Source organism: Cetorhinus maximus, chromosome 5, assembly GCF_964194155.1.
Source record: "Cetorhinus maximus chromosome 5, sCetMax3.hap1.1, whole genome shotgun sequence".
In the NCBI taxonomy this organism is placed as follows: Eukaryota; Metazoa; Chordata; class Chondrichthyes; order Lamniformes; family Cetorhinidae; genus Cetorhinus; species Cetorhinus maximus.
The window spans coordinates 22396990-22419330 of record NC_135883.1 but is presented as its reverse complement, the minus strand read 5'-3'; the positions used below and the strand labels follow the sequence as shown (position 1 = coordinate 22419330).

At 47.6% G+C, this 22341-nt stretch overlaps 1 protein-coding gene across 1 annotated transcript in view; it reads left to right on the top strand.

The window, feature by feature from the left end:
* Positions 1 to 22341, top strand: part of mycn (MYCN proto-oncogene, bHLH transcription factor) — a 48235-nt gene that overhangs the window by 10577 nt on the left and 15317 nt on the right. The window contains exon 3 of the mRNA XM_078541402.1: positions 3109 to 3353. Coding sequence (XP_078397528.1) covers positions 3109 to 3353 — 245 coding nt within the window. The remainder of the gene's footprint in view (positions 1 to 3108; positions 3354 to 22341) is intronic.

Genomic DNA, 22341 nt, shown 5'->3' with positions numbered 1-22341 from the left:
CTCAACCAGTCGTAACACTCCTTCTGGTCATTTTGTCCGAGACTGGGAATGCCACATGGAAGGATTTGTAGACCTGAACTCTCCATTCTGCCTTTTGAACTTTTTTTTTTGACAATTCATTCTTTACTGTTTTGTAGCAGCAAGCTACAAGTGACATGGAGTGCTCTACTGTATTAAAGACGCTGTAACACTGCAAGTTAATGTTACACCTTGTAATCTCATTTGCTTCCTATAGCTTGATATATATTACACATATATGTATATATATAAATAAATATATATGCATATTTTTATGATCCTTGACCAGCCCTCCAAGTTTTTGGTAAGTACCAGTTAGGGACCAATAACGTGTTGTTTAAAGTCAACAAAGTTTGAGATTTAAAACACATGCTAATAGAAAAAAACCATAGATTCCATTGGTTTTGAACAAACAAAAATAAACTTTACTATACAAGGTCAGAAAGATAAAAACAATTTTCAAAGGCCCATAACTTCTGATCTCCGGGCGTCGTACCTGGGTGAGGGGGTTAGGGGGTACCTGAGATTACTGCCCTTGTGGTCCTGCTTTTTAATTTCCTTCCTAACTCCCTGAAATCTGCTTTCAGGACCTCGGGTAATGCTGGGGGAGGCCTCCCCTGGAATTTCCCATGTAAGGATTGCACAATATTTGACTGGGGAGTTCAAACTTCCATTGTGAAGTTATCCTGCACTGGGAACCATCCGACACTCTGATTTAAATTGCAGGAATAGTTGTCTTACAGGAATAATTACCCAGGAAAGGATAGAGGAATGAAAACCACTTCTAACTCCTAGGTAACTATAGTATTGACATCCCCCACCCCGACCTCCCCACAGGACCCCCCAACCATCCTACCCCCCCTACATCCTGAGTACCACCACTAATCCTGACTGCCTTTTTGACCTCCCAACTACCCCCAACTACACACCACCCACCCAACTAACCCCCATCCCCTCTGACTACCTCCCCACCCACCTCAATTACCCCACCCCGCCCCCCATGACTAACGCAGAGCCAACACACCCTCTGACCAATGAATCCTGCCGACCACCTAACCTCCCGACCACCCGACCACCACACTCAACCACTTGACACCCCCCTCCACCCTTCCCGGTCTCCACCCCCCTGACCACTTGACCACCCCCCCACCCCGAACACCTGACACCCCCTCAACCATCCGACCCCCCTGACCACCCAATTCCTGCCTGATCACCCCTGCTGGCAACCCAACCACCCCCCTGACCACCCACCCCTGCCCACTGACCAACTAACCCTACCTCACTAAACACCCGATACACCCCTTCCAATGACAACATGACCCAGCCCCAACTGACCCCCCCCTACCACCCCCCCCCCCCACCCCCAACCACTGACCACCCACCCTCTCCTACTGACCACCCGACCTCCCCTGACCATCCTAGCCACCCCAACCATCCTACACACCCCCAACCATCCTAATCACCCCCGACCATCCTACCTTACCCTGGCCATCCTAGTTGCACCCCATCACACCCCAACCAATCCTGCCCACTTACCTTACACACTTACATTCTCCCTGGCTTTTCAAAATGGCTGGACCTTTAAACTTACCTGCTCTACAGCAGCTCGTGCTGTAAAAAAGGGGGAGTGGCTTCCTTTTTTCCAACTCTCCTGCACTCAACTGAGTGGATTTCTGGAGACTGTACTGCACTTTTCTTACCCGGCCTGAATCGTAATGTCGGGCGAGAAAGGTGCGGCTGTATTTTAGTGTAAGTAAATAGGGGCAAAATGGCAATCCAACTGTGATTGCCACTCCATGGAAGTTATGGCCTAATATCTATCTTATACTCTAACACCCAGGGTAAATTTGAGGTACATGTGAATTAACAGGCAAACTGTGGTTGAACACACCACACTGCACAATAAATGGCAGATGCGATCAAGATAGAGTCCACAGATTTCTCAACAGCCCACCCAGAAAAAAGTAAACACTGTGGGTCAACCAATCTCACTGAAACTCTATTTCTGTCATGAGGGATTCTAGTTTTCACTTTCGAAGGTGTGACCTTGGAATTCTCTCCACAAGTCGCTCTAACTTGGCCCACCTCGCAGGGTTTCAATCTTGTCTCCTAAGATTCCACTCCCCTGGATTCCCGAATCTGTGCTCAAGCCCCAACTCCCAAGCACAGCTTCAGCTCTTCAGCTGTGCTGAGCTGAACACTACTTCTCTAAAGAGGTACCTTCGCCCCCAGTGGCCAGTGGCCCGGAGTCACCAACCTTCTGTTGCTTCTTGGCTTGATTGCCAGGACTTCTCCTTCAGGTCTTCACTAAAAGTCTGCTCACCATGGCCTTTTTCTTGTTTGGACCCTGTTTTCGTGCTCCGCTCTTTTTGACTTAACTGAGACCTCTTCCTGTCCCTATCCCCTGCCCGGGGCTCTTTGTTTGGGACCTCTCCCTGTCCCCTGCCTGGGGTTCTTCTCTTCATTGGTGCACCGCTCCCGTGTCACTGGTTTTTTTTGTGCCATTGTGGCTGTAGAGGCCGATTCATGACTGGCAGGCCCTTCCACAGCTGACACAGATGAATAGCATTGGCCTTGAGTTCAACTGATGTTTTTCCCTTCCGTTGAGCTCTCTTTTCCACCATCTGGTCATTTGTTTTGTCCTCTGCTTTTTCCATTCCCTTCCTGACTGCTTGTTGGAGACTCCAGTCAGCAGCAAGCACTTCCCATTCATTGACTCCGATCTCCCGGTCAACTTGAATTCTTGCTTGCAGACATCTTCTTATCGCAGACATGAGCGACCTGTTGGTCTCGCGCTGATAGCAAGTTCGCCATAGAACATGCCTTTGGGAATGTGCCCGTCATCCATTCGGCTCATATGACCCAGCCAACGGAGTCAATGGTATACTTCCATATTCGGCACTCTGTCTGGCCAGAAGATGCCCAGTATTCATCTGAGGCAGCAGAGGTGGAAGCTTTCAGCCCCTTTTCTTGGCTTATATAAATTGTCTATGCCTCACTCCTGTAAAGGAGGGTACTGACAACACAGTGAAGCTTTGATACACATGAAGCTTTGTATTTTCAGTTACTTTGCTGTTGGTCCACACTCAGCTTCTCAACTTCGACATTACAGCTGCAGCCTTGGCAATCTTGGTGCTGATTTCAGCATCAAGGGACAGGTTGCTGGTAATTGCTGATCCAAGAAATGTGAAGCTGTCGAAGATCCCCAGAGTCAGGGTTGTCAATGCTGATGGACAATGGAGTTTGTACATCCTGGCCCATATCTTTGGTCTTCCTGATGTTGATTGTCAGTCCAAACACCTTGCAGGCCCAGGAGAACTGATCTACAAGCCAATGCAAGTGAACTTCAGTATGGGATGCCAGTGCGGCATCATTAGCAAATAGCAACTCACAAACTAGACATTATGCACTTTAGTCTTGGCATGCAGTCTTGCCAAGTTGAACAGCTTACCGTTGGCTCTGGCATGCAGGTAGACAGACACCCTCATTTGAGTGACCAAAGCATACAATAACAGCATGGAGGAAAGAGAGTTGGTATCAGGACACAGAGCTGCTTTACTCCACTGCTGATCTTGAAAGCCTCCAATGATACTCCATTGTAACTGATGAAACTGTGCATGTTCTTGTGGAAGGAAGAAATTATGCCCAGAAATCCAGACGGGTAGCCTATTTTCCGCAGCAGTAGTATAGCATAATGTGCTTTGTGAACCTTGCATGGACTTATCCAGTTAGCACTTACTCCAGCTCCACTGTGACATCTTCACAATCAGGCAGTCACGATACCATAGGGGTACCAGTAATTCAAGGTTAAAGTGTGTCAAAGAAACAGAATTAGATTCTTGTCAACGCAATGTCAAAACACTTCCTTGATATGCTGACATGAAGTTACGGTGAGATTTTCTGTGCATAATCCAATCTTCAAGATACTGGCACCCATATCTCTGGGATGAATATGTGAACAAACATGCTGGTACTTCAAACATTCCAGGACAAAATAGAATCTTCCTTTTAAATCATAACAGGACAAGCACTGAATTGCAAAGTGAAGTCAGATTACAGCACTGCCACACAATGCACTTCCTAGCAGACCTCACACAGTAGCAGTGCCCAGGGAATTAACAGACAGGATGTAAATCCACAGACAATTTGCATGAAATAAGGTGTGCAATTTTCATACTGAAGAACAAAGGCTGCATAATTAAACAACACAAACAGCTATCTGTACTGGGAGATTCAGTGTGAACCAGTCAATTCAAATCCACAAACACAGACCAAAGCATTCAAATTGACCCCCATAGCTTTAATTTGAGTTTCCATTCACTGGTACAAGTGGAGTCTATCATTGCTATTTGAAAAGACTTTAAGAGAGTTTGGTTATGGTAATAAAATATTTTAAGGATTAAAAGGTTCAAGTCTTCCTAAACTGATTGTTTAATGTCAAATTGTACATTTTGTGTACTGATCTCAATCTCACTCATCTTTATTATTTAAAGAGTTAAACCTAATTGTTGTGATTGAAGAATAAAGGGTAAAAGGATCAGACAAATTAATAATTTTCAGATTGAGATGAATGAAGATAAATGTAAAGAATAAATTGTAGTGAATCGGATTCAGAATAAAGTAGGAATGATTTGTAACAAAATAAAAATTCCCATTAATTAACTATGAATCAGATTATCAGTTTTAATACCATAGCATGCCAAACTAGCTCAAGAATCAATTCAGAGCAATTTTTAAAATGACAGCAGTGTGCCCTGGACATTGCAGCACTGAAATTATTTTGGCAAGTACATTGAGCTAGGTTGTACAGGATTTGTGTTTTTCTTGTCCCACCTCATGAAGTTTAGGCCTAGAAATTACTATTTGCAATAATAGTGCAGAATGCTTATTGCCAATTAGGTAAACAGCTCTGTGGTAACAGTGGGAAGAAGAATGTCAGAAGCTGGACATGTTAAGAGTTTGGACAATAATATAGCACAGCTGTTCCTAGCTTTTAGTTCTTGTATGCTATTTAAGGTTGTAAAAAGAATTGTAATACAAATTAGTAAATAATATTGACTCACGTGATCCAAATTAATTCTGGAATAGGTGCTCTACTTAATTCCATATTTGTCATCAGCAGTATGAATGGAGGCTGACATTTTCCACTGCTAGTCCATCATAGTCTTTGGAGGCAAGTTGGATATTAAAAAGAGATGGGCTTGCTATCCATCTGCCAATGCCACTGGTAGAAAGCCCGATTTTGGTGATCAGGACTCAATTAAATAACATTGAGGAGCTGCCAAAATGAAACATGCGCTGACAAGGAGCTTGCCAATCATAAAAGGTGGGTTGCCCTGTTACAAGTTAGTAAAGGCCCAACTGTCAGTGATTTTTCATGGCCCGTTTAACCTTACAGTGGGCGGATGGGCTAATCGGCCAAGTGGGCTTTACATTTTTGATGAAACCTCATCCACGGGTGCATTGAAATCTCCGTTAGGATTTAAAATTAAAATAAATATCTGGGGACTTTTTTTTAATGATGTCTGCTTTCAGGTGCTTGATTGTGTTGTGTGGACATTTCTTTGCAGCATTTTTGGGCTTTCTTTTATTATTTGGAGGTCGGCAGCTCCCTGAGGCATCTGTCTGCCTTCAGGGAGCTCAGTGGAAGCGCTCACCAGCACCCGCAGTGTCGTCAGCGCCCACCCTCTTCTCACCCCCCACCGGCAGTGCTCCGGGCACATTTCACACTGGCTGGCCATTAATTGACCAGCCAGCGTAAGATCGCGGTCGGGGGCTGATCGCAGGCGGAAGCGCATTTAGCATCTGCTTCCGGGCCCACCGATCGCGCGTGCCCCAACGAGGGAAAAATTCAGGCCAGTGTGTGTAGTTTTCCCTCCCTTTTCTCTCCTTCACATGTTGGAATTCTTGAGATCAACCAAGCTCGTTTATACAAAAGATTAGCTCCACTTCATATCTTAGTGTCCTATACTGTGCAAACTCTGACTCTCGGGCTGCATGTGAAAAGCATCCACTTTAACTCATGATAAGCATGTCTCTCAGAAACATTACAGTGCTTGTGAAACACTGGCTACATATCAGTTCTCGTTAATTGGACCAAAAACTCCTCTGTGGAGCCAAGTTGGTGCTGAGACTTTAAAGGTAGAATTCATGAATGGGCCAGCAGAAAGCAAGTCAATATTTATGCAGCCTAGAAAAGCTTTCATGCTCAACAAAAATCATTAAAACAAAAGTTACTTCCATGTTCTCCAAGCAGCCTCCAGACAAACTGCTGGTATGGCTTCTCGATATTCACTTCCACTGAATGAGACTTGGAGCTCCTTCTCCATCCAGTGAAAGCCAAAAATAGCATTAAGTTCCTAAAATATGTCATAAAATCTTGATTTAAATCAATGACCGAGGCACCTACACTTTCCCATTAGGACCGTTGGCTACCTAAATTGAGACTTACCCAAAAATTGCAATGGGTGCATCTTGGCAAAAACAGTGGTAAGTTTTATTAAGAGTTTACATCTTATACCTGCCCTCTTCTCTCTCTGAAAAATGGGAGTAGAGGAGAGAGTGAAACTCACCTCCCGCATTCTTTGGATGTCATTGTCAATGTAGTCCTACCACTAACTGGTGAGGAACCACCAAAGGAATCACCACATACCCTAACTCAGTGAAGACTGGGGTCAAACAATGTTGTATCATGGCACCAACCCTCTTCATCTTTCTTGCTGCAATGCTGCAACTTACCTTCAGCAAATTACCCACAGACTTGGAGATAATTTACAGAACAGACGGTTAACTGTTCAACCTACGCCGCCTTCAATCTAAAACCAAAATCAATCCAACTTCAGTCATTGAACTCAAGTGTGCAATATGATGCCTGTGTGCATGCTCACTCAGAAACTGAACTCAAGGTCACTGTTGGCTCCTTCTATGAAGCATATGAGAAAATGGGCCTTTCAGTAAACACCCAGAAAACGAAGGCGTTAGGAAGAATGGCAGTTCATATAGTGGGTGGTAACTTGGACCAAAATGATGAAAAGCTCTGACCCAAGTAAATAGCTGACGCCAACTGCAGAACTTAATAGAATTTTCCATCATGTTACCTCATGATTGGCCACCCTTTACAAGATGGCTGATATTATTGTTTCCCAGCACCATTACAACCCAGTATTCCCAAGAGCTGGGTTACCTCGTTACAGGCTGGCCATTGCAACAAAATCATCAGCAGCTCAAGAAATTTGCGAAACAACAAGAACTATAACATGTAATTTGTATGTCCGTAGCCAAACATGTTAAACCTGAGAATGTATCATAGAAAATATTATCCCTAATTTAACCTCTAATAACTTGTGTGTATTAATGAGGTGGATTTGCGCACCAGAAGCTGATGTATCATTTTACTCAATAGCACGGAAAATGATGCCTAGAATTTTGTTTGTTTGGTGTTCAGCTTCTAATTTCCTGATACATTTTCATGGGCTTTATTAAGAAAAAGTATCATAAGAAAACATCCTGTGCTGTTCTATTATTCTAGTTCTCCTGATGGAAGGCAGACTGCGCCAGGAAGAATAACCCCATACCCGCCCCCCCCAATGCACCAAATAAGTGGTCAATTAGTACAAATCCAAAGGCAGGTTTCTTGTAAGAATAATTTAATCAGTCAGAAAATAATTTGCTGGAAATTATACTTTCACTTGAATGGATGCATAGATGTTTTAACTTCTGTGAGCCTAGAAAGAAATTATCAAACAGCTGTATCATGCAACTCCTTAAAGATGGCCTTTTGTACTTTCCCTTTAACATGTGACAAAGACATTAGCCTCAGATTTGGTCTCCCTGGAGCGATTTAATCAAACAGGGAAGATTTTATTGTTATGAACAATCGTTAAATTTATTGTACGCAAGCTGCAGTTATCTGTTTGCAAAAAGCTGCTTTACGGAGGGGGATCAAGCATTTGCCAATCCCTTTATGTCCTTGCTGTTTTACAGATGTAAGGCAACACAAGAAGAAAAAGTAATGCATGTTTTACAGCTGATAGTTTTACAATTACAATGGATCAACTAAAGGGCACTGTCACGTCAAGCCACAAGTATGCTGAACGGTTGGCATCCTTTATGATTTTATAATAATGGGTTTGAGGCTCGAAGAAGCATTCTCATATTGTAATGCCTTATAATGCCTTATCATTGTACCATTAGTAAATGCCAGTAAAACATTTAACAATGATCAGAAAGACAATAATCGTTTTTTTATTTGGCACAGCTATCTTCTTTTTGTTCATATACATCAGGGTTTTCCCTTATAGATAGTGGTTTAGTGGCAAATTTTGAGGTGCAGGAGCTCTAAGAAAATGTATTGGCCATATTATTTCTAAATCTACTATTATGTTGTTTTCCTATTTATCAATGATTTGAGTCCCCAAATGTCAGTAAGACATTTTTAAGTGAAAAATGTCAGTTCTGGTAGGCATTTTATTTTGAACCATGTGGTATTTTGAATCATGAGTCTATAGCATAGCTAGAATTTAATTATGCTACAGTTTAATTATTTCACTCAAGCCTATTAAAACATGAATTACAGAAAACTTTACTTACAGTATATGGAACAAAACTGGGTAAATAGAGTTAAGATACAGATCAGCCATAATTTAATTGAATGACAGAACAAGCTCAAGGGGCTGAATGGCCTACTCTTGTTCCTGTGCTCCTATCTAGATATCAATGAATGGGGATTGGCACATGTGCAAGCATTCATGCATCAAGCCCTGCATCAGTTCTGTTGAAGGGTCAAGTGGACCCGAAACGTCAGCTCTTTTCTCCACCACTGATGCTGCCAGACCTGCTGAGTTTTTCCAGGTAATTCTGTTTTTGTTTTGGATTTCCAGCATCCGCAGTAGCTTTTTGTTTTTAAGCCCTTTCTCTAGTCAATTCAAACTAGTCCGGATCTCAAAGAACTATTAGTCAGCTAAATTAATGGCTCGCATAGTATCTCTCCGATTTTGTACAGCATTTGAGGTTAAATGTTGTCAGGTCCAGCAACCTGATCAACCTTCAGTGCCTGAAACCAAGCAAGGCCATTTATGCCTTTACACTTAAGGAGTCAATATCTAAAGCATTTGTACCTACCCCGTATAATCATCTTCAGTAGTGAAAATGAAGACAAAATGTATATTTGGCATTTCAGCCATATCCTGCTCCTCAATCCTAACCACCATGCCCCATCTTTCAAAGGGCCTGTATGGCTTCCTGGCCTCTAACAGAACTTATGAAGTTTACCATGGGAATGCCACCTGATCAGTTGCTTTTTTCCAATGCATTTTTGGCATTCAATTGTGGCTTTAGTTAACTTCGGCTGTATCTGATACCCATACATGCAATCTTGTCATTGTTTTATACTTTGTGAAATATCTACTTTCGAGACCACTTTCCCTGTGTACCTTCATTAAAGACAGAAGTTTCCTGTTGGCGCACGGGGATTGGCCCCGCACGCCTGCTCGTAAAATGACGCATGGTGATGTCGGGCGAGCGCCATCGCGATATTTCGTTGGGCGGGCCCGCGATGATCTCCGATGCGCACCCTCCATTTATTAACCGGCCATTTAAGGCCCTGGAGGCGCCAATCGACGGCGATTTTTCGGCGCCCGTGCAATCTCCAGGTCAGCGCACAGGCGCAATGTGTAGGTGGGTAGGACACACTTGTATAAACCTCATTCACGGGCGGGATAAGAGGGCTCAGTGGGGTCGCGAGTGTGCTCTGTCAAATATTGTTTTTTCAAAATTACTGATACTTGCCTGTGTGATCTGCAATACTTCAAAACGCATACCAACGTCTTGGTCTGGACTCTCAACCTTCAGGTCAGCACTCTGCAGTGAGGAATCTTTTTTGGGCCTGTAGGTTTCAGGAAACCTTCCCTCAGCCTGGGAATGGGAGCTGAACTGTCCACTGGAGGCACCTCCTCTGAGGAGGAAGGGAGGGCTAGAAGGGGGAGGAAGTCAGGGGTGCACATTCAGCCTTCAGGGGAGCCACCTTTGGGAGGACAGGCGCAGATGCAAGAGGCGCAGGGCCAAGAGATAGTCCAAGGCGGAAGGGACCACAGAAGACGCCACTATCCTGCTGTCAGGGTTTACAGGCAGCGAAGCAGCTACCTCAATATGTCTGAGGTGCAGTGCCGAAGGAGGATCCATCTCTCAAGGGAGACAGTCAACTATATCTGTCAGATGATTGGGCCTGAGATCTCTCCTAACTGTATGGGTGGACACTCCATGCCAGTGGCTCTTAAGGTCACAGCTGCCCTCAACTTCTATGCCTCTGGCTCCTTCCAGGGCTCGGTGGGTGACCTTTGCGGTGTCTCCCAATCAGCTGTCCACACTTGTGTCAAGCTCCGTTCAGACGTGCATTGACCTTCATCCACTACCATTGAGACCAGGCAAGCCAGACACAGCGAGCCAGAGGCTTCATGGCCATTGCTGGCTTCCCCTGCGTCCAGGGTGCAATAGACTGTACACATGTGACCATCAAGGCACCAGCAGGTGAGTCCGGTGTCTTTGTCAACAGGAAGGGCTTCCACTCCATGAACGTGCAGATAGTGTGTGATCACAGGATGCTGATTCTACAAGTCTGTGCAAGGTACCCAGGCAGCTCCCACGACGCCTACATCCTCAGACACTCCCAGGTGCTGGGGCTCTTCAGCGCTCCAGCCCGGCTGGATGGATGGCTGCTGGGTGACAAGGGTTATCCCCTCAGAAGGTGGCTCATGACGCCTCTCCGCCATCCAAGAACAGAAGCTGAGCAGCAGTACAATAGGAGCCACGGTACCACAAGGGCTGTGGTGGAGAGAGCCATCGGTCTTCTCAAGATACACTTCCGATGCCTGGACCACTCAGGGGGTGCACTCCAGTACCCCCCAGATCATGTGTCACTGATAGTGGTTACATGCTGCGCTCTCCACAATCTTGCGCTGGAAAGGGGGGATGCTGTGCACGATGAAGATGTCAACACAGTGGCTGTGGCTGCACACGATGAGTCCAGCAGTGAGTCCGAGGATGAGTACGCATAGGGAAATGCTGAGGGGGTAGACGCTGACCCGGGTATAGTCCAGGGAGGCAGGGACACCCAGGAGGCTTTTATCCAATGAACCTTCAGCTAGTATGCCACATATGGACCTCCAGGACAAGTCTGGGCTGTAGGCTCCATACTCGATACCCAAGTGCAAAATCTGCCTGGAACGGAACATTAACTAAGGGCCTTGTTAATAAAGCTGAATGTCCCACAAATCACTCATAACACTTTTGGAAACCATCCACCTGCAGAAGAAAAGGCACCCTCAGCCATGGTGACATGTCTGAATTTAATATTACAACCAAAGAAACTTAAGGAAACAAAATTACAAAGGTGTTAAAAATCACACCAACTCTCAAAGGCCTCAATGTGGGCCAACACAAAAACACCAATGATAAACCTGTGGTGTGCCTAAGGTGCCTTATGTTTACGTTTTCAGGTGCTATGTCTTGGTGCTGCCCCCTCGCTGGGAGTGGCATCTGAGACAGTCTGCTAACTCTGCTGTCCTGTTGACCTCATTGACCTTGGCGGTCGTCCTCTGGCCCGTGGAGCCTGTGCTGCCCCCGCCTAGGAGTGAGCTGCCAGTTCCACAGCTGGCATCTCCCCAGTTGTCGCAGCCTCACCGGATGCAACGGTCATTGGCAGAGGGACAGAGGAGCTGCCGCCCTCATCCGGAGCGCCCTGAGAGGAGCCCACGGAGACGACAGGCAGCTGCTGCGCTGACGTGAGGTCGCTTTGGACATCCCTGCTCACCGTGGATGGATGGACACCGAACTGGGAAATTTGGTGCCCAGACCATCTCCCACATTGGCACTGACCAGCTGAGGTCAATGCCGACGTGAGGGCTTGCTGGTCTGAGCGCATCCCCAGGAAGCTCTGATTAGTCTCCTGGAGGAGCCTCTCCACGAGAATCGCCAGTCTCTCTAGGAAGGACGCATGGCACTTGGCCATGAGGCTCATTGCTTTGGCAATAGTCCATGCAGACTCCTCCACCAAGCATAGCTTCATGTGTCTCCACCAGATGCTCCCGCATACCCGGTCGCATTTCCTGTGCTTGCTGTGTCGCGGACGACTCCAGAGGCACATCATCAGGCACTGACTGAGCATGTGCCTGGTCCCCTGCAGTCCTCCGACTGCTGGCGCCATGGGCATACTCTGTCTCTGCCAGCTCCTACAGTGACTGTGAAGTGCCCTCACCACTGTGTCCCAGGACACTAGCCGATGTTCTAATTCCCACCGAGGTGCTAGTATCTGCGCTGGTGACTGTCTGGCAGAGATGGTGTGACGCTGGTGAGACTTTCAGGGCCCTCAGGTTTGAGAGCAGGACTCTGCTGCTTCTCCTCCCGGCCCTGCTCCGCTGATGCTGAAAGGAAGATCAAGGACATTGGATCAGTTAACGTGGAGACAATGTCAATGTGCATCCCTGTCCCCCGGATCATTATGCGCTCATCCTTCCATAAGCAATGGTCAAGCTATGTAGCAACCTTCAATCACTGAACATTCAGCACTGCAATGGCTGCTGGGAGAACAATGGTGACCTCAGTGCTGGGCAAACATACCTGCCTGTGGCACCCCAGCCTCACTGACACTGCTGGACCTGTGCGCATGGCGCCTCTCCAAATCTAGGCCTCCTGCTCGAAGTGGCTGAGAATCGCCAACTGTGCCGGGGCACTGCCAGTCCTCACCCGCTCTGCGGCATTATGTGCATTCTTCTCCTGAAAAGGAGAGAAGAACATTGATTAGTGCTACTTGTACCTGGACTCTCTTCGCGGACGGCCCACCCCAACCAGAGTGGGACATTACAAGGCTCCAGTGTCACCTCACCCCGCTGCTGCCGAACACATACAAAGATGCTAGGCCTGTCCACCGGCACCACCCCCATCCCCTTGGCCAAATACTGCCTACATCACTATAGGCACCTCACGGTCTAACCTTCCATTGCAAGGAGGCGCAAGCACGTGGAGCACAGAGAACAGCAGATCGATCGGTGCAACGCCATCTTGAAGCTCCCCTCCCAGCATGTCCTGGAGTTCCAGCACTGCACCTAGGTGCAGCTCCTTCAGGTTGCCCCCAAATCAGTAATGTGGGTCTCAGTGTACCACATGCTGTGGGTGCAGGGCCCATCTCTTCACCAACCTCTCAGGGTGACATTGGCATGGGCAATATCTGCTGGCCCACCCAACGAAGGACACATGCCGTCAATGATTCACTGCAGTCACTAAACTCAGACTCGGTGAGCGGGTTGGGGGTGGGGGGGTTTGTGGCACCATGTGGGGGAAAGCCTACCTGCTGGGTTAAGTGACCAATGCCAACACGGTACTCACCCTCCCTGAGCACAACAGGTTGTTGAAGCGCTTGCGACACTGGATCCAGTTGCACTGCACCACGTCACAGGAGCTCACCACCTCCACCACCTCCTCCCAGGCACGTTTGTTCATGTGGGGGGGGCCTCCTAGTTCTGTCCGGGGGTACGAGGACCTCCCACCGTGCTGCCACCTCCTCGAGGAGGAGAGCAAGGCAATCGTCAGAAAAACAAGGGGCACAGTGCCCTCCTGCCCTACCCTCCTGCCTGGCCTGCTCACCAGCAGCGCTCTGGGGAGCCCTTCCACTGGCCGTGATTCGCAGCCTTTGAAAGGCTTCAGCAACTTTTTAAAACAGGCCGGCAGGGTCACCATTGGACCCGGCGGTGATTGCAGTCCCACCACCGCCCGCCCACTCCTGCTGTCCTCGAGAGCTGTGATTCACGGCGGGCGGGCCTTAATTGGCCCGTCTGAATAAAATGGCGGCGCGGACCCGATCGCGGGCAGCAATCGGGTCCATGCCCGCTCCGCCCGCCTGACAGGTAGAAAATTCTGCCCTAAGTCATTTAGATTTCAGCTTAGCATATACTCTCCTATTTATGAAAAGGACATAAGATTTTTTGACTATATATTTAAATTACCTTATTTTTCTTCCCTATTACTTATCTCCATCAACCGGCACACCCCAGACTCCTTTTCTGAAACCTTTCCTCATACCTGAAAATTGAGCCCTTTCCTACAGCAGGTACCAAGTTGTCTGCAGTAGGAATTTTCGGAACCAATTAAATCTGACGCTACGATGACTATTGGTATGAATTGAGGCGCCGTTTAGATATGGAATATTCCCACCAGAAACAGGAATAGAACTCATCATAAGTTTCATATCTGATATTAAAAAACAGAGCAGTATGAGGAATAGGACGATGTGCAGTTCCCGGGAACTGTGCAGTTACATTGATGGGCCAAGTGGCTTCCTTCTGTGCTGTGAAATTCTACAGTTCCCATATGGAAACCGGATACTATGTCAGGAGTACTTGCTACTGATTAAATCCATTACTTCCTAACATGTTGAGTAAGGAAGAAATTCTTTTGCAGCATCCACAACTATCTTTTCCCTGGCATCCTATCTATTGAATAAGATGACTCACCCTCATTTCTGACCAATTAGCATAATTTAACCTTTTCATTTTAGGTGTTGTGGTTGTGCTTCAAATAGGATAAATGAAGTGATTGACAAAACTCCTGGGGTCTAAAGCAACCCCTATATCCCGAGAGAATTTGGCTTTACGTGACCCAAGTCTTGACCCTTATAAAATATTTATCAGGATGGGAAGCCTAAAGAAATCGCAGCCCTGGTGCTGAGATTCTATAATAGAGGCCATTGCCTGAGTCGCTCCTGTTTATGATAACACAAAGGAAGAAAGGGCATTAATCAAAAAGCAGAGTTCATTGTTCTTGTTGGGGGAATGTAGGCTTGAACTGGACTGACTTGGCCTAGCCTCTGTGCCAGGGTGAAGGATGCACCTATAGTATGCGCTTTTCTCTCCCAGTGAGCTGGTGGTGCACTCCTGTATGCCACATCCTACTGCGATGGCAGCTAGCCCTTGAGCACTTCCAGTAGCCAACTACATCGAAATGCCAGGTGGTGCATCCATAGGTGGATACCGCTGTCAGGATCGGCTCACACCTGAAGGAGCGGACCCGTTTCTTGGATACAAACGGGTTTCACACACACACATAGCAGTCACCCTCTTCCTCCCCTACCCAGGCCCCCTCCCAACTGCAACCCCCGCCCGACCCCCCCACCACCTCCCACCAACCTGGGGCTCCTCTCTGCAGTGTCTCACTGCCAGGCCTCGCAGCCAGCCTCTCCTCCCTGGGATGCCAGAAGTCCACCCCCTGAGCCCTGCTCCCTGGCACGCTGCTCCCTGGGCCCTGGTTGGATGTGCCAGAATGGCACTCCGGTGCACTCTGGCAGTACTACACCACTGCTTATAGAGCTTGTGTCAGTCGTTGCTCCATTGGTAGCATTCTTGACTCTGAATCAGAATGTTTTAGGTTCGAGTCCCAATCCAGGATTTGAGTGTAAAAATCAAGGCTGATACTTGAGTGTGGTATGGTGGGAGTGCAGCACTGTCACATTAAACTGAAGTCTTGCTTGTCCTCTCAAGTGGACATAAACGATCCCACAGGCTGGATTTTCAATGAGCAATCAGGAACCATAAATGGGGGCTAATTCCAGGTCCCGATCCCTCCCACACCCCACCATGGTGTGCTTTATGCATGACCACCGCAATCTTCAATACTCCAACCAATTAAAGGTCAGGGAGTGGGCTTGCCATCCAATCAGGGATGTCGGGTTAGTTCCCGATGCTGGAGGGCCAATGGGAGGCTTTCCAACACTCGGTGATCGGCAGCCCCACTAGCTGAGTGTGGGGACTGCGAGGGACAAGTGAAAGTAAATTGTTTTTACTCTTTAAAAAGCCACAGTTACCTGGCCATGATCCTGGAAAGGCAGCCCTCCAAGGACAGGCAACGGCTGCAGCTGTGGCCCAATGACCATTATGGGTCCGGGTACGGGTGTCCCTCATTTGATCGTTCATACTCCCCAACCACATTGCCAACATGGGCTGTCCACATTCTGGAAATTCCAGTTAGTGCGGGAACGGAGCCATAATTTACAATAATTGATCTCAGTTGATTGCCTGCCACTCCCCGTTGGGAAGCCAATCCATCCTCATTGAAAATGGCTCAGGATCTGGATCTTGGTGGCAAACTGGCACAGAATCCAGCCGTGCCAATTCCCAAGCCTGACCCATTTAAAAATCCAGCCCCATGGCACTGTCCCGAAGAAGATGAGGGAGTTGTCCTGGCCAATACTGATCCCTCAATCACCATCACAAAAACCGATTATCTGGTCATCAACACATTGTTGTTCCTGGGAGCTTGCTGTTTAAAATGGCTGCTGTGTATCCTACATAACAACAGTGGCTACATTTCAGAAAAAGAGCTTCATTGGAGGTGAAGCTATTTTGAGCTATCCAGTGATTGTGAAAGGTGCTGTATAAAGGCAAGTCTTTCTATAGAATTTATGAATTATTCAGTTCAGATGAATTTGTTGAAGCACCTGCAAAAGCTTCTACGAATATCTCAAAATATTCTTAAATTATAAAGTCACGATAAATTAATCCTTCCTGCTAATAGCCCCAAAGCAAGCTTCTGCTTTTATTACAAGCCTGAGTAGTTTGTGGAGACCTATCCATATCTAACAAATGTGACACAATTAAAATGAAGTCTGAGGTCTGTCTCTTCACAAGCTTCCTTAAAAGTAAAGGGTGGGGTTTCACGTTCCCGCCGAAGTCAATGGAGTTTAGAATGGCTCGCCGCATTTTACAACCCTGACCTTGTTGCAACAGGGCCATAAAATTCCGGCCAAAATCACTGAATTCCTTTGTCAGTAATGTGGTTCCCATGACTACTTCCACCTACTTCCCAAGGTAGACGTGACATTAACTGCAATTAAGCTATTAGTAATTTTAACCAAAGATGTTAATTTATATATAAAGCTTCCATCAATAAACACAGCTACTGACATGCTACCTACACTTCCAGCAAACTCAAACATTGCAATGAAGAACCTGATGAAAGGCATGAAGATGCATTTTTTATCCATTCGTTAAAGGGATAAGATGGCACACCAAAAAACCTGGAGCAAATAAAACACAGCCATGTGCCGTGAAATTTAGCAGTGGGATCACTAACAAAGTAACTGAAGAAATGAGGGAATGTGGTCCCGATCAGAGCTGGTGACATTCCCAGAAAGCTTGCATCTTCTCCCCGCTGTTTATTAATTGGGTTCTTCTTATGTGTCATTTCCTTCAGCTAGCAGAACAAATTTAACCCCTGACTGAGAGGTAATTGGTGCAGGAGGGCCGGTACTTATCGGCGAAATAAAATGGCCCTGGTATTCCTGGGGCATCTGCTATCATGGCACAAGAGCAGAACCCTTAACTGTCCCAGCCTAAACCAGAGATCTCACCTCAAATCTTGGGAGTGGGGCATTTTGCAGGACCAGGCCAGGTGCTTGTGAACAGCACACAACTAGAACCACCAGCCAGAATATTGGAACAGCACCATGTTGCCTCCAATGGAAAAGAAGAGACCTGGCAAGGCCCCAGAGAAAATCCTCCCTCCGAATCTTATGCTGCCATGAACAATTACCTTTCTGTAATAACAATTTTGCCAGCCTCAACAGGACTCACACCAGCCCTGATTTTTGCTGAGGTCTGCAAAGGGCATGAAGGGTGGAATTTTGCTTGGAAAGCGCAGAAATTTCTCCAGACAAGGCCCTTGGCATAAGAGGGGTGAGGTGGGGCTGGGTGCAGAAGAAATGTCTGCACACTTCACCTGGACTCTGAGGGGACCAAGAAAACAAGGATAAATTCAGCCAGAATCAGATTCCATCACAACTTCCCTGCCCTGTCTGACCGCAACAATCTTTGGGCCAAAGTCTCAAGAAATTTATGGGTGAACTCCTTGACTAGGATCCAGCATGTAACTCCCTCCTGGGTATTTGCTATTCTAGAGACAAACCTCCTGAATTCCTTGATTAGATTATAGCCTGTAACTCACTCCCAGAAATCCTTGGAACCAGTCCCCACAACAGCGTACTCCAGAATCAATGCCTTTTAGAAGAGGAAATGATAAAACTGATAATTGCGTTTCTTTTCCACAGATACAGCTCCAGCTTCATCCTTTGTCAATGTGGGGATTACAATCAGGTCTGTAATGGTTGTGGGAAAGGTTGGGTCTGTATGATGGGAGGACTCATTGCTTTCGACCAAGGATTATAGTCTGATCCTAAGCTGCCACTGGATCACTGCAAGGGGAAGATCCTTCAGTGTGCATTCATCTGGGAATCTTCGTTTGTTGGATCCTTTCTGTTAACCAGCAGCTAGGAGCCATTGGGTTCTCTTCAGGTGAAATCGCCTCATGTAGGGTATAAGCAGCGACAGAGACCTGTTGTGCTGAATGACCTGCTTCTGTGTAATTGGTGGAACTAAAAGTATTTGATCACAGTACAGGCTAGTTGAATAAAAAGGTATGAATTAAAATGAGGGATGTCAGTGCTGGAAATGGGGCACTTTCACTGCTTGTATCACCATTTCAGCATTGGAATTGTTAAGATCTCAGGCGATGGAAAGCATGGGTTAGCTATTTTGCTCCAACAGTGAATCTTCATCGCAACTTCTCAACCTACAGCACCAGTGTAAAAATATCCTCTTTTCACATTTGCCATGTTTAAGTCCACTCTAAGTGAGGTTACCAAACTTTGTGCCAACTATTGCTGATTTAGGGACAGAAAATGCTGGAAATGCTCCACAGGTCAGACAGCATTTGAGAAGAGAGAAACAAAGTTAATATTTCAAGTTGATAGCCTTTCATCAGAATTGGAAAAACTTAGAGGCGTGCGTAACAGGCTGTAAGCACGTACAGAGGCAGAGAAAGGAGGCAAAGGGAGGAAAGAACAAAACCAAAGCTTTGTGATAGGTGGAGGATGGAGCTTAAATTACAAAACGTATGGTGGTGCAGGGCAAAAGGAAATGGAAATGGGACAAGTAAAGAAACAAAAAATAGGTCCAGGAGAAAGAAAAAGGGACCCCAAAACATGGAGAGAAGAAGCTACAGAAAAGCACAAGTACACAGAGAGGGGGAGGTAAAGAGAAATAAAGAGCTGACATGACATTCAGTCACACAGTGGTAGTCACAGGAAAACAGATATACATTTGGCAGAGAGAAAAGATGTACATTAAGAGTTAGAAAGGAGTGCAGAGATACAGGTTGGATATAGAGCAAAGGGAAAGAACAATATATACAGAGGGGCCTGAATTTTACCCTTGGCGGGCATGTGCAATTGGTGGGCCGGGGACCGGTCAGGGAATGAGCCCACGCCTGCGATCAGCCCCTGACCGCGACTTCACACTGGCTGGCCAATTAAGGGCCTGTTGGGCACCGGGTCCAATGGCAGCTTGGCGGGCGGTTAAAAACGGCAAAGTCAGCTCCTTGAAGGCTGCCAGGGAAGAACATATCTTCTGCCTGCTGAAGACCGAAGCTATGGCCTCAACTGCAGCTGGAAACACCAGGCGGAAGAGCAGGTCGGGTGGGCACTCGGCCAAGTTTTCGGACAAGTGCCTCATGGTCCTCCTGGAGGAGGTGGCTGCCAGGAGGCACACCCTCATTCCCAGAGATGGAAGGAGGAGGCCACCGCACCAGACAAAAAGGCCTTGAGAGGAGGTGGCAGCCCAGGTCAGTAGCCATGTCATTGTGCTGCACACATGGGCACAGCGCCGCAAAAGGTTCAATGACCTGCTGTGCCCAGGAAGGGTGAGTATCTTGTTGGCATGGATCAGTGTGGTGAAGTGTTAAGGGCTGGCCGTCCCCACCCACCCCCCCCCACCCCCCCCACCTCCCCACCCCCCCACCCCCACCCTGTGGGGAACTCAAGGGTTTTAGAGTCTGAGTGCCAACTGTCAATGACGCCGGAGCTAGCCAAGGGGATGAGCCTGGCTGCTTGGACTGAGGGCCTTGCAGCTCGAGGGCCACAACTCAGATGTGCCCCGCAAGGTGTTCCTCAGATGGGGTTGGTCAGGCTGCAATGGTGCTGCAGGTAGAGAGTGGACTAATCAATGCTCCTCTGTCCTTTCAGGAGAAGATGAGCCATAACAACATTGAGGGGTCACGGACAGGCAGAGGCCCTCCAAACATCCTAATACTGAGCAGATTTGAGCAGGACGCCTTGGAGCTGGAGAGGCACCACACACCTCGATCAGCCATTCGTGGAAAGGCTGCAGTGTCAGATGAAGGTAAGAGTTCAGTGCACAGAGGTGGGAGTCTTGGATGGTGCAAACATTCTATGTCGTCTCTTCATTGATGGGAGCCTCAAAACTGGAGTCCCCATTGATCATTGAAAGACGATAACACCATGATGAAGATCTCCATTGTCTCACCAGGGTGCCTGGCATGCACAGTGATAATGCGATGACTTAAACTAAAGGCATGTCATTGTTCTCCTTTAGATTCACCAGCAGACACTCGTTCGCAGGGCCCTGAAGAGCCACCCCTGAAGCCAGAGGACCGCCAGGCTTCAGGTGCACCTGCGCCACGCCTGCTTTCTGAAGCAGGCACCAGCGCAGATAGCAGCACCTCGGTGGGCATTAGAACCTTGGCTAGTATCTCGGTGCACATTAGAGAGGGCACTTCACACTCGCTTGAGGTGCAGGCAGAGGCAAAGAGTGCCCAGGGCACCGGCAGTCGGAGAACTGCTGGAGACCAGGACAATGCTGAGTTAAAGACAGATGATGAGCCTCTGGAGTCGTCCATTAGGTGGCAGATACTGGATGTCCAGCGGGATGTGCGGGAGGATCTGGCAGAGATCCATGAGGGTCTGCGTGCCATGGTCTCTGTTTTGGAGGAGTCCATGAGGAGCTTAAGCACTGTGTTGACCCTCATGGCTGAGCGCACTGCCTTCTCCATTGAGAGAGTGGCAACTCTCATGGAGGGGAAGTTCCAGGGATAGGATCAGGGGTTCCTGAAGTTGCGCTCGCACCTGCAAGCCCTCACACAGGCAATGATCTCAGGTGGTCAGTGCCAGTGTTGGAGATGGACGAGGCACCCAGTATCCCAGCTAGGTACCCATCCATCAATGGCGAGCAGGGAGGTCCAAAGCAACCTCATGTTGGCGCACTAGCTGCTTGTTGTCTCTGTGGGCTCCTCTCAGGGCGCTCTGGATGATGGCAGCAGCTCCTCCACCCCTCTGCCAGTAACCGCTGCATTTGATGAGACTGCAATGACTGGGGAGATGCCAGTCGTGGCACTGGCCGCTCCCTCACAGGTGGGGCCAGCACAGGCTCCTCTGGCCAGAGCACGACCGCCAAGGTCATCAAGGCCAACAAGACACCAGAGTCAGCAGGCAGCCTCCAATGCTGCTGCCAGTAGGGAGGGCACCAAGACATAGGACTTGTAAAAGTATGTTTAAGGCATCATGAGCACAAGAGGGACCGTTCACGGGTGGTCTTCTGTTCTATAATGTTTTGCCTATGTTTACTGGTGTGGAAATGAACACCAGAGGAGGCTATGTTAATTTGCTTGGATTGTGAAAATTACATAAATTTTGTTTTGGCATAATGTCCTGAGTATGCTTCACCTTTTTATTTTTTTGGTGCAGGGTATGCCAGTATCAAATGCTGGACGTGAGTGTCTCTAAACCTTATTGCACAGGCACTGAGCAGACTTTGGGTTCAAATGAAACTTCCTGGATGGAGGCAGCAGCCCTGGCTTGAGGTGGAAGCAGACCTTTGGCAGTCTAGTTGAAGGAGCGTTGGATCAAGGCGTCCCTACCTCCCTGAAGGATACAGAGATCTGCCTCCATGCCCCCAGCGTTCTCCTCACCGTGCTCCACTTCTGACTCACTACTGGATTCATCCTCTGTGGCCTGTGAAGCTGCCTCAAGATCCTCTTCCTCCAGTGGGTCCCTCCTTGCCAGTGCCAGATTGTGGAGAACGCTGCTTGCAACCACCATCAGTGACACCCGCTTTAGGGGGTATTGTAGCGCTCCCCCTGAATGATCCAGGCATCGGAAGCGCATCTTCAGAAGCCCTATGGTCCTTTCTATCACCGCCCTTGTGGAGGCATGACTCCTATTATAATGCTGCTCCGCCTGTTCTTGGGTGGTTGAGAGGCAACATGAGCCACCTTTTCAACGGATAGCCCTTGTCACCCAGCAGCCATCCATCCAGTCGGGCTGGAGCACTGAATAGCCTCGGCACCTGAGTGTCTCAGGATATAAGCGTCATGGCATCTGCCAGGGTACGACACACAGACTTGCAGAATCTGCGTCCTATGGTGTAAGGAACATATCTTTTTATTTTGTTGGACTGTTGTAAAGAACGTGTCTCTTTATTTTCTGTTGGA